Consider the following 16,191-nt stretch of genomic DNA (forward strand, 5'->3'; position numbering starts at 1 on the left):
CTAATTTATTTATTTACGGTATATATAGGTGTGTGCGTGTATATATATATGTGTGTGTGTGTTTGTGTATATATGTATGTATGTATATATGTATTTATGTGTGTGTGTGTGTATGTATGTATGTATGTATATATATATATATATATATATACATACTGTATATATATGTGTGTATATATATACACACAGTATGTATTTATATATATACAGTATATATGTATTTATTTATTTATGTATTTATTTTATTTTCTGGCAAACATCGGCTTATACAAAACAAGACATTCATTATCAAGTTCTGCCTATCAATCATCATGATTTTTCTCTTTCTTTTTCTTTATTATTTTTAAATTGATTCTTTTATTTTGTCAGACAAAAGCTGAAGTGGAGCGTGTCATCACTCCATGATGAGAGGAGAGCATTTCAACTCTCAAATGGATTTCAGGGAAGGGCGACATTTGCAAAGGGCACCGTAATTAAACAATAAAATGTTTGTTATATCATGCTAACGGATTAGCATACTTGAGGTCAGAATCCATCCATCTCTGATTGATCTAAAGCGCAACTCAAATGGATCACCCTTTGCAGAACTGGTTTCTTATGTTGGTTTTTTAAGACTTTAAATCCAAATAAATCCGGCTCCAAAACTGAGCTGTGATCTGATATTTTCTCTCCACCCTGATGCAAATGATAAACGAGGTGTAAATGTGAAAAAACTAAACTAAGGGAGAAAACATGTAAACATTACAGCAGACACACGTTTCGGCTTTATTCTCATGCTCTGAGATGTTAATATGTGCTAGAAACCAAAACAAACAAACAAACAAACAAAAGACTGAAAAGAAGGGTGCGCCTTCTATTTTGTTCCTGCTCTCGTGCGCTACCAAGAAGTGATTATGTTCAAAAGAATAACTGATTTGAGCACAGACAATCAGGAGAATAAAATGCGTCATACTCACAATGTAATTCCTTACATATCCCAGCTTTGGTACAAGAGAGAAAGGAGATTCATTTAACTACAGTGTTTCGGGGGGAGAAATAAGAACAAAACACCAAAGATCAATGTTGGCTGTGGTGATTCTGGGCAGGAAAAGTCAGTCAAGGCTGGAAAGTTTCATAGCAAAATGCTCTGGGTGACTGCAAAAAGTATACATTAAACGCTGTAGCATCACAGGGAAATGTTTGCTTGGATGTTGTTTCAAATTTAGTTTTGAGTTCACGTTAACCCCCCCGCCCCCCCCCCCGGGGATTCACTAGCACCAGGAGACAAGTGTCAAAGTCAGTCAGAGTTGTTATGTGCCAAGCTGATGAAAAAGAAATTCTACCTTGTTTCTCTTGAAATAGGCCCTGCGGCAGGCGGCGAAGCACTTCTCGCTGCAGAAGCTCTTCAGCTCGCTCCCCATGCTCAGGGAATACCGCTTAACGCCGACTTTCTGGCACCAGGCGCACATGATCTGCACGTTGGCCGCATCTTCATCTGGAACAGAGCAACCGGCAGTGGAAGTGATTCACGATGAGGCTCGGGTTTCTGGGGGTAATTTAATGAAGCCGAACAAATATTCCATGTCATCTTTCCTAAAGTGAGGCGCAGTGAAATAACATTCGGGAATATATTTTTCCGGCAACAGCCTTATTCTTTCTTTTCATTTGAGATAAAGAGTTCAAAAGAACTTTATTTTCCTACAACAAACTTTTGCTGAGCTTTAGAACTCCCCGTCATCACTGAAGACAGGAAACAATCTGCAAAATATTGTGCAAATTACGACATCGTACACTATTAATAATCTATAACTACTCTATATTATGATGTAGGCAGCATTAAGCCAGATGTTCTAGGTTCTGTGTGTTTCCACGCATCTGGATGACAAACCGATTTTTAAAAAATCAATACCCACACGAGTAAGAACCCAAAATTCTATGTTATATGTTGGCGTCTGGACATTTATTAGACTTTAAATCCAAAATTGAGATCAAACACAAGTTTGCAGTGGCAAAAAACCATGAACGATTAACTAGAGACCCCAAACGTCTGTCAGAATTCTAATACGGGCCAGTTCTGAGACCACAGGGCAGAAACCAGTGAGTCTGGGACCAGAATGGGGAAGATGCTGCGTGTTCACACTGACAGCTCCGTCAGAAGTCCAATACAGCCAAATTGCCGACAGAAGGCGTAAATGAAAACGCCCCAAATGCGCAATATATTCTAAAATATGGGCTGTTAACCGGCAAAACAAAAGTGACCCAATCTAAAGGGAGAACAGACACTCAGCTGGTGTCGAAAACGAATGTGTCTGTGATGTATAACGATGTGAACATTATCACAAATTGATTTCTCCACAAAATTAACAAACCGAATCCAATAAAGGAATGTTTATCGCATTTGACGGCATCGTTGTTGCCGTGCTGATGATCACCGCAGGCCCCTCAAGACTCGCTATTAGGAAAACCTCACAAGAGGAACGATTCAGATGATCAGACGCTGCTTTTTCAGGGCAAAAATACTGAAATATGAGAACAGAGATGAATCAGGGTGAGCGGAAGGTTGCTCCAAATGAATTATCCAACAGACCCAGCGCGAGCAAAGAAAAACACTTGTTCCTTGGCAACCTGTTTTCCTCCAAGGAATCATTGGATTGGAGTTTGTAACAAATAGAAGCTACGATTCCATAACAGTCTGGAGTCTTCAAAGGTGGCTCTCCTGAGGTATTGGACAGTGTTATTTTGTTTGACGTCAATGTGACTCACCCAATTTTGTGTCCGTTTTGACGATTTAAGGACAGAACCGGAGGAGCAGGGCTCCAAATGCTTCTGCTTCTGAGGGGACACCTCTGAGATCTGCCCCACGTCTCCTGAGTCTCACATTATGAATGCACGGGTGCGAGGGCGAATAAAGGGGGACCTATTGTTTTTTCACCCTTGCTCCCCGCCACTTGGGCTTAAAGGAGGTGCAAAAACCCTCACATTTTACGCCCAAACTTACTCACAGTTGAGGGAATAACTCCCTTGGGGTATAAGGGGGCATCGCAGCATTCCTGGGCGCACTAAGGTTGGTTGCTCCCTACAGGAAATAGTTGTTGGCTCTCCGAATCCAGACGCCTCGCAACATCTCAGACCCCACGTGTGAGCACGAGGAGGGGAAAAAAAAATCCCATCGGTGATTAAGCAGCCTCCACACCACATGCCGGCACCATCTCCCGTACCTGCACTTTAACATGTCCTTTGTCGGATTTGGCGCGGCGCATGAATAATTCAGGGTATGTATGTGTGTGGGGTCGGGCGGGGTGCAGGGAGCTGAAGGGTGTGTGGGCCGGGCGGTGGGTTGGTGTCGAGCTTTAAGTGGGACCACACCATCTGTTTCCCCGCCTAGGCAGGGCCAGCGGGACTCCTCTTGGGCGATGCCAAAACAGCTCCTTCCCTCCGTCGGGGTGCAGCAGCCTCCTGTGCCACGGCAGACGGGAGGGATAATGAAGCCCACTGTCTGGATGAGGAACACGGACATTTCCTCAGAGAGTCGATGGGGACTTTATTGACACTTGGGCAGGTGGAGGCAAAAACAAGGTGGCGTACAGCAGGTAGCTCGCTCATTAGTCTGCTTAAGGGGCATTCAGGCCACCGAAAAAGGCTAAAAGCTTCCACCCGAATTAAATGTTTATTCTCTGTTTCAGGTTCTTGGAATGTCCCCACATTAGTGGTCGTATTTATGCTGTTTTCATAATGTGTTGAGTTTTGCTAAATATTGCCTTCACAAGTTTGGATTTTTACAATTGAAAGTTGATCCTTAGTAATTCGTTTAGAAATAAAATAAGGGCATAAGTTATCGTGGTCATTTTTATGAAGTTCATCTCCAACGATGCCTTTCTCAGGATAAAGGCTGGTCATGATCCGTCTGTTAAGGGACCCAATGATTTTAATTTACTTTTTTCTCTTTGGAAGCTTTATAAAAATAGCTATTTTGAGAACTTTGGAAAAACATGCCAATAGTTGACCCTAGATCCTAACTGTGTTTAACTGTGTTTGACTTTTTTATTCAATTTTATTGAGCTGCCAATGAAACAAATGTATGCGACATCACGCTGCTGAACAACAGCATCAACTTAGTAAATATAGTAAAAAATTGAAGTCTTGCTGAGTAGAAAATGTAGGTATTCCCTTAACGGTAAAATTCCTCATAATGTAGACCGTATAGCTGAGTCATTTTCTTGGTACTGTAGGATTTATTCCTATTTTACTGTATTTGGGACTCTAATGTGTATTTTTCCAAGCAGTGTGCACTCTCTACCTGCAGGGGGCTTGATCAGCGGTGGGGGGATCATGGGCACGATGATGGGCAGGCCGCCGTGTTCTTTGGTGCTGGGCATGGAGCTGGACGCTGTGGTCAGGGGCTCCGTGACTCCGTTCCTCGAGGCCGGGAAAGATTGGGAACTGTTGACTCGATCTGGAGAGGCGTCGCCGCTCTCTGTGGACGGCGGCATTCTTGGCAACAAGTTTTCTAGACCAGGAAGAGAAGCAAAATGAGGAACGTGACACAAAAATGACTCAAAATATGTACTAAAGTGGCTCAGCGCTCCTCCTATGTCTGCCTGACGTTAAATAACCTGCATGTTAGATTCCAGCGTTTGTGCCGGCACGTGATTCTGCTCACAAAATCTGATAACGTTCACCGATCTTTGTTTCCTACGCCTGAGCAGAACTGTGTAGGTGTTGAGGAGGGGTCCTCCAAGATTGACAGTGCTAGTAAGTGGCAAGCAGTAGATCTGTCATCATATTGTGTGTAAATCTGCTGCTAAACGGTGATTAAAGCACCGAGATCAACTACACGTTTTCAAACTCCGCCCTGTTCAAGCTTAACTGGAGAGTACAAGTGCAAAGACTAGCTCTACTTTTTAGAACCTCTTTTGTCAATCATTAGTGCCACAATATACACTTAAAGTGCTTGTTCCACTTCTTTTTCTTCCCTCATTTACAGACTGAAAGCCTAAGGCCACATCCATCCATCCATCCATCCATACAACCATCCATCCATACATCCATACATACCTTTCAGGACAGAGATGTGCTGCGGCGTCTCCCCCAGCTCCAGATTGTCAGAGTCTCTCAGCTCCACCTTGTCATACCCGTACCAGCCCAGCAGCTCGTTCATGGTGTTTTCCGCAAAGCTCTGCGACACAGACACCAATTTGGTGAGGCCCCTTTCACAAATGAAACAGACCCTGACACTGTTGTGATGTGTTTTTTATTTGAAACCTTGAAACCCTTGGGATTCCTCTCATCAGAAACATTTTGTCCAATAATTAGCCGGTCATGTGGTGAGACCACTCGTAACCTGATAGATGCTGCATGGTGGGAAGTGGAGAAACTAATGGCATCTATTTTAGCTCTGCAAATGAGGAGATGGAGAAAAAAATCTGAGACTTGGATGAGAGCACAATTATTGAATCGCACTAAAGAGATGCGCGTTCGACTCCTTTCGTAATATCTTATATTAATCAGGGCTTCCAGAGAAATTTATTGTATAGTTTTATATTTTTACTTAGCGTTCGGTGCGTGTAGCGATGCTAACATCGCTGGGTTTTCCTCAGCATTGATTGATAAATGCAGAACTTGCAGAAACGTCGCCTCTGGCTGATAATTAGAAAACCATTACCACTCAATGCTTAAAACCACTGTCATATCTGTTCTCTGTAATTATGATGCAAGCAGGCAATTAGCTTAGCGCTGGGCGAAAAAAAATGCTTTCCTGGTGCTGCGGAGCAAGAACAAGGCAGATTATTGATATTAAGCTCTTTTTTTTACATTGAATGGAGAGAATGGTTTTTTTGTTGACTTGTTTATTTGCTGACTCTGTTCTAACTTGTTTTATTTCACCATGGCGAGTCTGCAGTCATCAAAAAGGTATGTAAAAATGTAGCATAAAATACTTAAATCTTTTTTTAATGCATATTTTAGAAAATAAATAACTCCCTGCTGTAATACCAATAAATGCAAACATAAATTGGTGGAATTTATTATGATATTTCTCTTTGTGCACAAAATATGACAACTCATTCACGCAATAGTTCACCCCCTGCAAAGTAATTCAAAGTGTTGTTCAAACATTTACTGAATCTATGCAGGTGAAATCTAAAATGCATTCCTCCACTCGGGATGCTTCCAGCACAACACAAACGGTCCATTATCACCACCACCCACCTCTCAGCGGGAACATTAGCAGAAGTGTTGATTCGCTCAAACCCAAACTAGAGTAAAAGGATCAACTGTCATCTGACACGACAACAAAGATTAAAAGCCTCCTTTGGAACCAAACAGCAGCGGCCGACGGTGACTCATCTTTGATTACCGCTGTGTAAATCAGAGTTAACCTCTGCTTAATGGGGGCACTAGTCATTACTGCCACTAACTGCTCTTTGATTATTAAAACTGTGAGATGATAAATACACCCAAGAGGTTGAAGCTGATGGCAGTCCAGGTAGGAGGACTGTGGGGGCCACAGCAGCCTGCAGCATGTTGCAAACCGTCAAACGCAAATTTCCACATGGCGCTGGAATACGCAACCGCGTGCTCACGGTGACATGTCGGCACCAGAGAGACGGTGTCAGAGTTCAACCAGGACCCCCGCCTCAAAGCAATGAATTTAATTGCACAACACGGAGGCATGTTAAGGTTAAAAATCCGAGGAGGGCTTCAAAGCTCGGAGGGAAAGAGTCGGTCTCTCAGCTGTTGACCTAAGATGCTTTTCAAAGTTACACAGGGCAACTTGCTAATGAGCCCAACACTTTCAACCAGAATTTTATTTGGGCACATTTAGAAAAATGACCCTGTCTCTGTCCATAGTTGCACAGCGTACACTAGAGAATTTTTCTAATCAGAAAAGTTAATATCGCTCAATTAAATAAATGGAAAATTTGAAGTAAATATGGCGGAACACTCTGAAGTACACATCCTGCCATGCTCATTAGAGGTGACCCTCACAGAGACCTTCATTCAGAGCACAGCCTGGACCCCAGAGGACATTTCCTGGTATCTACCAAGAAAACTATACTATATAATATTTCTGCTCAACCAAAGTAGCACAAGACAAACAAGTACGGTTTATAAACCAGAGGTGCATCCTGAGGTCCGTTATTCACAATAGTATAACTAAAAGTGGACTTTCCTTGACCCTATTTCACCTTTAATCACAAGGAATCATCAGAGCAGTCACTTCCTGAGCTTCACTATATTGATTGTTTTTATACTTGACTCTAGAGGGCACCTGATCACAAAGTATACTTTTACTTTGCGCTTTAATCCACTGAGCGTTTGTCACATTTTCCTTGATGCATGCTAGAGGTTGCTTAATCATGTCACTTTTATTTTAAACTGAAGTACACTTAAAGGGGCACTTAACAACCTGTGTCCAATGGAAGTGCACCTTAGAGGGCACTATGTCATCTTTTATTCAGTCGAGGTTCCTTCGTCAGCACATTTTCTCCTTTATCATCTACGGATGGATCTAATTTGGCACCTTAACTTATTCTGTCAACTGGGGATGCACTCGAGGGCCTCTTATCACATTTATGTCTCTGGAAATAGACTCTACAGGTGGCCCTTGGTTAGAGTTCTCATGGAGCAGGGCCATCTAACCTTTAGCTTCCACCTTACGCTGCTATTGGCTGAGGCCACTGGGCTACAGACACTGGATCCACTGGCAGCTTTTCACATGTTATAGCTTCATGTTTGCATCCTCTCCTCTCCTCTCCTCTCCTCTCCTCTCCTCTCCTCTCCTCTCCTCTCCTCTCCTCTCCTCTCCTCTCCTCTCCTCTCTTCTCCCCTCCCCTCCTCTCCTCTCCTCTCCTCTCCTCTCTTCTCCCCTCCTCTCCTCTCCTCTCCTCTCCTCTCCTCTCTTCTCCCCTCCTCTCCTCTCCTCTCCTCCCCCTCCTCTCTCCTCTCCTCTCCTCCCCCCTCTCCTCTCCTCTCCTCTCCTCTCCTCTCCTCTCCTCCCTCTCCTCTCCTCTCCTCTCCTCTCCTCTCCTCTCCTCTCCTCTCCTCTCCTCTCTCTTCTCTCCTCTCCTCTCCTCTCCTCTCCTCTCCTCTCCTCTCCTCTCCTCTCCTCTCCTCTCCTCACCTCCCCCTCCTCTCTCCTCTCCTCTCCTCTCCTCTCCTCTCCTCTCCTCTCCTCTCCTCTCCTCTCCTCTCCTCTCCTCTCCTCTCTCTCTACCCAGCCACCCATCTGCTGTAGGGTTCCCCCACACGAGCCTGGTCCTGCTCAAGGTTTCTTCCTGTTAAAGGGAGTTTTTTCTTTCCATTGTTCCATCACTGGGGTGTGCTTTGAACAGAAATCCGCTGCAGCCTCGGCTGCTGTGTGCAGAATCGGTGGCTTTTAGTCTAAATATGTTGTGAATAGAGAGTGACGTGAGTTATTGATCTGCTTGTTACCAAATACCATTGCGGTGGCATGGTCAATAGGTAAATGACCTGCAAAGGTGGCAGGGCACAGTTCAAGCCAATGAAATCAGTCAGAGCACCGGCACACAGCACGGGACCCTCAGGATCAGCTTTGGTTTAAAGGTGGATAAAATCAACTTTCTGAAAAGGCAGGAACTGAAATTGAAAATTAGCCCATTGTGATAAAGGTTCTAACGGTTGTATTAAGCTTTTCAGGTAACAAACCAGAAGCAAAAATATTGATATAACATCCTGATATGAAAACAGTCTTTGCTTGCCTCCTGCCCGACCTGCACCTTCAACCAAAATATACAAATGTGTTGATTATGGATGGGAATAGTGTTTCCTGAAATGGCGCAATTACTTTAGGGCACTTATGAGACTGGGCAGCGGTAAAAAGCGGAAGTATTGATGACTCACACTGCTGAACTTTATCTACCAGAAATGGAACGTTTCGCTGAGCGTGAAAAGAAAATCCTAAACGTTAAATCCTGGTATTGAAGTGCAGAGCTATGGCGTGAGTGAGACGGAGGTGGCAGTCAAACACACACAGCATCTCTGTGTCTGTGTCTCCTCCCCAGCACGCTGTCCTCTGGGTCACCCTACGACTCTGAGAAAGTGAGTGGGATTAAGATGGGAACCGGATCCTTGCCGGTGGTTCCTCAAAGCAGCGGTGTTAACTTTGGTTCTTGTTGGGGACAAGAAGGCCTTCTAGAGTATACATGCCTGCGCACGTGTCCTGATGGACCTCATTTCTGTGTCACGGCAACGTGGACACAGAAACGAGGTCAACAATAAACGAAGTTGCACACATGGAATCCTGATAGGTGTCATCTTTGGGTGGGAATTCTATTAGATTCCTCTCAAACTGTCAGATGTCCACTGCCACACATGAAATATGACTGTAAGACTTCAAACATCCCATGTATGAAATGGCGTCCTCACAGGAATAAAGTGTGAACAGACTTTAAGCCCAATTAATGATAAAACTATTGCACATCGCATCATTAGTGTTTCCACTTTGGTTCATTTGGAATACTGGTGTGAACTCCTCATTCCTAAGTAATGATTTTTTTAAATTTTTTTTATTTTTTTGCAATTTGAAATCTGATGCTGTTGAAACAAAATAGGATTTAATTTCCTTGTGAATATTTTTTGTATTTATTTTAGCGTCAAAATATTCTTGGTGCAGGGTAATTACAGCGATATTACGAGTCACTGCAAGACAGTTACACAGTAACATTATTAGTGTTTTAATGTTCAAAGATATTAAACCTTGTTATGAACTTCTGTGCTTTATCTTCTAATATTGTAATTTAAAGTTAAAAGTTACATTTTATTAAAAGTAATATATTAAAATACATTTAATTGAGTACAGGAATTACACAGTAAAGTCTAAAGTCTTAAATCTGTGTTTTCTTCCTCCAAATATACAGTATTCTTAAATAGAAAAGATGAGATAAATTGCTGTTTGGTGGGGATTCTACTGAAGAAAGGCCATATATTCCAGTACAGAGCTAAAAATGTTGACAGCCGATTCGTTGATGACGGGTTTTTAGACTGTCTGCAGGAGAATCTAACGCAAACTACCAACTTCAGACCCTTTTGCATCACCTGAAGGGCGCTTGAAGACATGCTGGTAGGGAGTCAGAGCATGGGCAAGCTAAATCGTGACCATAACACTTTGAGTTAGAAGCTGGCCCAAATTCTGAAGTGGATAATGATGCAGGCAAGGCCATTATAATGCCTCTTCCTTTAGCAAAACCCAGTCAGGACCAGTCGGCTTGTGGGAAAGATGGTGTTGGGAATAGGATACCTTGCGGGCAGAAATCTGAGCAGGTCTCTGTACACTGTGATAACATTCCCAAATCAGCACGCCAACTTTCCCTTTGCCTCCTCCTCCTCTTCAACTTTTCCACTCCCCTGCTCCCTCTCTCCTCCTCCTCCTCTGCTTTCATTTCCCTCTACTTTCCCTGATACGTGATCTAGCGAAGACACTCCGGTTACAGTTTTTACAGCACTGTATACATTCCTTTCTTCCCTGTTTCTTACCCCGCGCTGCAGCCTCTCATATCCCCTCCATGCTCACTTTTCCTTCTGCTTGATTACTCACCAGGGCTTATTTTACAGTGGCACACATTAAGTAGCCCAATGAAGGAAACACTGTCAGACTGTTTGCTTTTCAGAGGAGTGTGATCCCTCACAAGGGCACATTGTGCGTCTTTTTTCCTACGACTTTGCTCTGAAATATTAAGGATGAAGGGAACCAACTGAGTCTTTTCGCTCTGAATGCTTGAAACAGGAGCCTTCTCCACAGTAAACCCTGACTTTCCTTTCCTTAACATTTTCTGGATTTACTGATCCTGCACTACCTAATATAATTAACTACAACCCCAGACTGCCACCATGGACGGGTTATTGTTTTTTATGATCACTCAAAACACCCTCCTGGCCACAGTAATTGACATACTGAACAAATCTGGTACTTATGATTAACATGGTGTCATTTTCAGTCTAGAGATGCCACATACAAGGTGATGTTGTATAAAATGATGCATTTATGACCTTCCCTCTTATCTATTTGCAGATGTGTTTTGCTCAATTCAATTTGTGCGTGAGCATCTCTGTGCAGTGGGAGATTAAATTGCATGAGCGCTACAATCGAACTTGTTTAGCCATTGAAAGTGTTTTGACACCTTAACCGCAGCCGCCGCTTCATTTAGTAGCTTCGTCGGGTATTGATGGAGACACTGAAGTCATCATGGAAGAGTGTTGTCTTTCCGTGTGGACAACCGGCTCTTTCTAGTGGATTTCAGATTGACTTTTAAATGCATTTATTTGGTCAGGTGTAAGTTCACATTTAAAGACACAAATGATCAAAAAATGATCAGTTAAGATCTTTTCATGAGGTGGAAAGTAACAGTGCTCCCAAAATGAGCATGCAAAAAACGTCCTTCCTGGTAAAAGCTTGACTTATATCATAATTAATTTGCTAAAAGTAATTGAATATTTTTACAACAAATGTCTCTGAAAAAAAAGGTTTCTGAAAATGGGGGAATTCTGCATCGTTATGATGCAACTGACATTTCTTCCATAATAACATAACCATGACAACCCAGTAAAACGTTTCATGAACAACATTGTGCCTAATAATAAAAAGGATGTGAAAAAAGGAGGTTGTTTTAAATGATTTTTTTCTAGAAGGTCTCATCCATTTTAGACAGCAAGCAGGGATAAATCTATTAAAATGCATCTTTGTGAAGTCCACTACTAAAACCTGATATAATCCATGTTTAGTCCAGCTTTTTAACCCGTTGCTCCAAGATAATAGAGAATGTATAATCAATATCAGTGATTCTTTTTTTCTCTCTCTCTCTTGATAGAAGTATTAGAAAATGCAGGGGAACGTGAACGCATCTCGTATTTTGGACAGCTCACAACACAAAAAAGCCTTTATGCCACGCGGGACCGTTTCAGGACTCAAAGATACAGCACGTTTATTCCAAATTATTTCCACAATGAGAGAATGTGACCCCCTGCATATTTCAGTGCGTTCTGTGTTTCCAGCCAAATGTGTACCAACAATGAAGAGAGGGAGACAAAGCAGATGCAGCCTGTCATACACACACGCACACACCACTTTTAATTCACCACAATGAAGCGCACGGAGATCAGCTAAGGTCTCACGTATCACAATGTGAGCGAAAACATGAAAGATGGGGGGCTATTTGTGTGTGTGTGAATACACACGATATAAAACAACGTGTGGGTGATGACTGGGATGGCGACAAGGCTCTCTTGCCGAGCGCGTAAAGCTCACAGACGCACATCTGGATAACACGCCTCTGGGCAGCTGGGCGAAGCACACATAAACACAGGACGCGCAGCTCGGCTATGGCATGCACCAGAGTCCGGACTAACCCACCAGGGCATCGTGGCCACGCAAGTGCGCTCTACTGATTGAAACTAATGAGGACGCAGACTGGTGGCTCTGCGTCGCGCCGCGGTTTAACAGTATTAATAGTAATAGTATAGCCACTGTTGACGCCTTCACTGACGCACTGGATTTTCCATGAACTCCGGGCGAGCGATCGAAGGCAGCCCAAACAAACGCCAAATGTATGACCACAGCGTGATCGCATCGATCCAAAACTTCGTAGTAAAGCAGCCGCGGCGGACGGATGCCGCATCTATTGTGTGCGGCGGCGCTGGCGAGGTGCGCGCCTCCCGCAAATGCAGCGTGGATGACAATAGGGGAGAAATCAGATATGAAAGTTCGACTGAAATTCCCCACGTCTCTGCGATGCATATGTCTCACTGAGGACGCCTGGACACACACACACCCTCACACACACACACACACACACACACGCCTCACAGCCACTCTGCTTTCACACGCGCAATCACAGGCAGCTGGATCCCCCCTCCACCCCACAACCCCCTCTCTCTCTTTTTTACCTTCATCTCTTCGTTTATCTCCCTTTTCACCGGGTGAGCTGGTTTTCTGCTTCTCTTGTTTTCGGGAGGTCTACCTTCTTTCTCCGTCTCTGCCATGTTTTCTCTGAAATACTTCTGTCAATATTTGCGAGGACCGGAGCGGATGGGGGGTTGAGGGGGGTGGAAGAGAGACGGGAAAGCCGTTTACAGTTGCCAGACGGCGCCTGTCTTGCAGCTTCTCCGCGGCCCGTGTGACGCTTGCGATGCCGCCGAGGGCTTGTGGTACCCGGCTAAGTCAGCCATCTTCCGCCCGTATCTTGCACGGTCCGTGCGCCAGTGGTGATCCGCCTCTGTGTGTCAAAGAAGAGGTTGAGTGAGGGGAAAAAACGAGACAGGGGGAGGGGCGTCCGCTGAAACATTATATGACGCGTCGGTGAGCAGAGGTAGCCTATTTCTTCTCGCTTTCCCATCGAGCGCAATCAGAGCAGTTGCATCCACTTCTGCGCTCTGATGGTTCAAGCATGCAAGCGGCAAACAGGTGACACACGTTGTTCCACTCCCTCATTGTTCTTCTTGTGGTCAGGGGGTCCGCAACCTGCCGGAGGTATCGCGGTCATGTTTAATCCGCTGCAGAATGACGCCACAAGATTTGGAAATCCCAGGTAAAGGAGCTGCAGGAGTCCCAATAGGCTGTTTCTACAGCTAAAAGTAGCGAGGGTGTGAGAATATGGTGGCACTTTTCAAAAGTCAGTGAAACATTGGATTCTGCGGGGGTCAGTCTTTGTACTTCTGAATTTTATGCCAACTCATTTTATTCCAAACTCATGCTCCTTCAGGTAACAACATGTGTGGCACAAAATAAGCAGGTGTGTGTTGAACACTGCAGGAAACCTTCAAAGCTTCAGGTTTGAATTCAGGTTTGTATCCTGCACCCCACTTGTTTGGGAAATGTTGGAGGACTAATTCCCGACACCCGAAGGTTTCATATTCAACTCGGTCTTCTGCAGTTTTCATTCTTGTACCTGCGGGTTTTCATAAATCGATCTCAATAGACCCACTTCCCTAAGGCTCTCGTGAATTATAATAAAAACAAGGCAAGTCCTCAGTCATTATGCCTGTTGAAGCACATCCATTTATCAATTTCCTGTTATCACTTATTCCAAGCGAGAGTTCCAGATTCCTGGAGCCTTTCCATGGATTCAATGGGCGACAGGCAGGAATTCACCTTGACAGGTCTTCAGTCCATTGCCAGGGCATGCATGCCGCTCATTCACACATTCACACCTTAGGGCAATTTGGAGTCCTGATCAGCCTAAAGTGCATGTTTTGGGGCTGTGGGAAGAAATACGAGTAGTAAATATATGGGGGGGACATGCAAACTTAAAATTCTAGAAGGTTTGTTTAAAGGAGACTTAAACTCCCAGCACTGCAGCCTCGCCTTGCCTTCTAGACAATAAAACACCAAAATCGTCTTCGTTTTAGTGGCCTCAAACAACAAAGTAACTCAAAGCTAACAGTTATTACACTACATAAACATTTAGACAGATAAGTATAAATGAACTTTAGGTTTGGGGAATCTTGGCATTTAATGAAAACAGCTGCATGTGTATATACATGCACGTATGCACGTATATATAGATTATGTGCGCCATCTGTACACATACATATACATGTATGTGTATATGTGATCCCACCACAAATGCCACAAGCTATAACAGAATAGTATAATGTGATTTGTTGCATGCCTAAATGTTCACTTTCTAACGTTTTGAAGAAACCATTTTAAACTTTACAAACATGATTAACAACATTCAGCATTTCATTGTCATTTAAAAGTTGATTGAAATTGCAATGTGTCATAAAGGACTAGGTGATGACTTTATGATTGTTGTGTTTACCAAAAAAATGACATGGGCGTTCAGTATTTGCCTAGTTGAGAGAGTGAGCACTTGGGCCAGTAACAACACATCGAAGGATCGTTTTGTGCATATTTAATCATCTGCGTTTGTTTTGCAGTCTATCCACCAAATGACTGCAGTATCATGTTATTCAAGTTATTTTTCCATTTAAGGAGATGGAGAGCAGATGTAAATGAATTATGGGACTTTACGCACTGGAACACTCTAAAGTTTATATTATTTCCAAATATTTTATAATATCTGGATTAGGGGGTTATAAAAGAAATGTCTTGTTGTTTTAGAGTCTAATATTTTGCAATTACTAGATGACAAGTCATTAATGTCAATAATCTTTGACCTTTCCCTTAGCCTGAGCATTGTTCCACTTTGCTTTAAGACCACGACCATCACCCCCCCCCCCCCCCCCCCCAAGAACAGTCTACCCACTTTCTTGAATGACTATAGGCCAGTAGCACTCACTCCAATCATTATGAAGTGTTTCGAGAGAGTGGTGCTGACCCACATTCAGAGCAGCATACCACCCTCTGTGACTGGCTCCTGGACTTTCTGACTTGCCGGCCCCAGTCTGTCAGGATCGGAAATAGGACTTCAGCCAGCATCACTACAAACATTGGCACCCCTCAAGGATGTGTCCTCAGCCCCATTCTCTACACCCTGTTCACCAACGACTGCGTCACCTCCCACAAGGACAACATCATCCTAAAGTTCACGGACGCATCAGTGACAGGGACAAGGCCGCCTATAGAAGGGAGGTGGCCACTCTGGTGTCATGTTGGCGAGGACAACAACCTCACCCTCAACAAAGAGAAGACAAAGGAGATGATAGTGGACATGAGGAAGGAGAGGATACTTCATCGGCCACTGTGAGCAGCGGCTCAACAGCGGCTGTATATCATGAGGAGGCTGAGGAAGTTTGGCATGTCGCAGGAAATCTTAAGCTACTTCTACAGCTGCATTGTTGAGAGCATCCTGACCAGCTGCATCACTACTGCGATGGACCGCAAATGCCTGCAGAGAGTGGTGAAGACTGCTGAGAAGATGTCCAGGACTCCACCGCCCTCCCTGCAGAGCATCTACCACCGCAGAGTCCGCAGTAGAGCTGCCTCCATCTTGAAGGAACCCACCTACCCCCAGCATGGACTTTTTGCACATCTGCCCTCAGGCTGGAGATACAGAAGTGTGAATTCAAGACTTCCAGGCTGAAGAACTCCCGCTATCCAACTGCCATCAGACTCCTGAACAGTTGACAGGACTTACAACAACGGACTACCTCACACAATAGACTTGCACACATTCCTCTGTTACACATTTGCACATATCCACACTGCATTTGCACATAACTATTATTTGTATATTTGTACATACTATCTGTTTATTCCTGCACAGTTTGTACTATTTTATTTCAGTTGGTGTA

The 16,191-nt window shown here is 43.9% G+C and overlaps 1 protein-coding gene across 7 annotated transcripts in view; it reads right to left on the reverse strand.

Moving 5' to 3' along the window:
• sobpa (sine oculis binding protein homolog (Drosophila) a) overlaps positions 1-13,596 on the reverse strand; it is a 29,274-nt gene extending 15,678 nt beyond the window's left edge. Inside the window, exons 1-5 of one of the 7 annotated variants that reach the window (XM_029832863.1) lie at positions 12,880-13,596; positions 5,035-5,155; positions 4,277-4,486; positions 1,323-1,474; positions 957-1,013 (exon numbers count right to left, since the gene is read on the reverse strand). In XM_029832863.1, the coding sequence (XP_029688723.1) occupies positions 957-1,013; positions 1,323-1,474; positions 4,277-4,486; positions 5,035-5,155; positions 12,880-12,975 (636 nt within the window). In that variant the 5' untranslated portion in view covers positions 12,976-13,596. The remainder of the gene's footprint in view (positions 1-956; positions 1,014-1,322; positions 1,475-4,276; positions 4,487-5,034; positions 5,156-12,879) is intronic. The other 6 variants (XM_029832862.1, XM_029832864.1, XM_029832866.1 and 3 more) reach the window with 6 other exon arrangements.
• Positions 13,597-16,191: the final 2,595 nt, after the last annotated feature.

This window comes from Takifugu rubripes, chromosome 2 (assembly GCF_901000725.2).
Source record: "Takifugu rubripes chromosome 2, fTakRub1.2, whole genome shotgun sequence".
Lineage (NCBI taxonomy): Eukaryota > Metazoa > Chordata > Actinopteri > Tetraodontiformes > Tetraodontidae > Takifugu > Takifugu rubripes.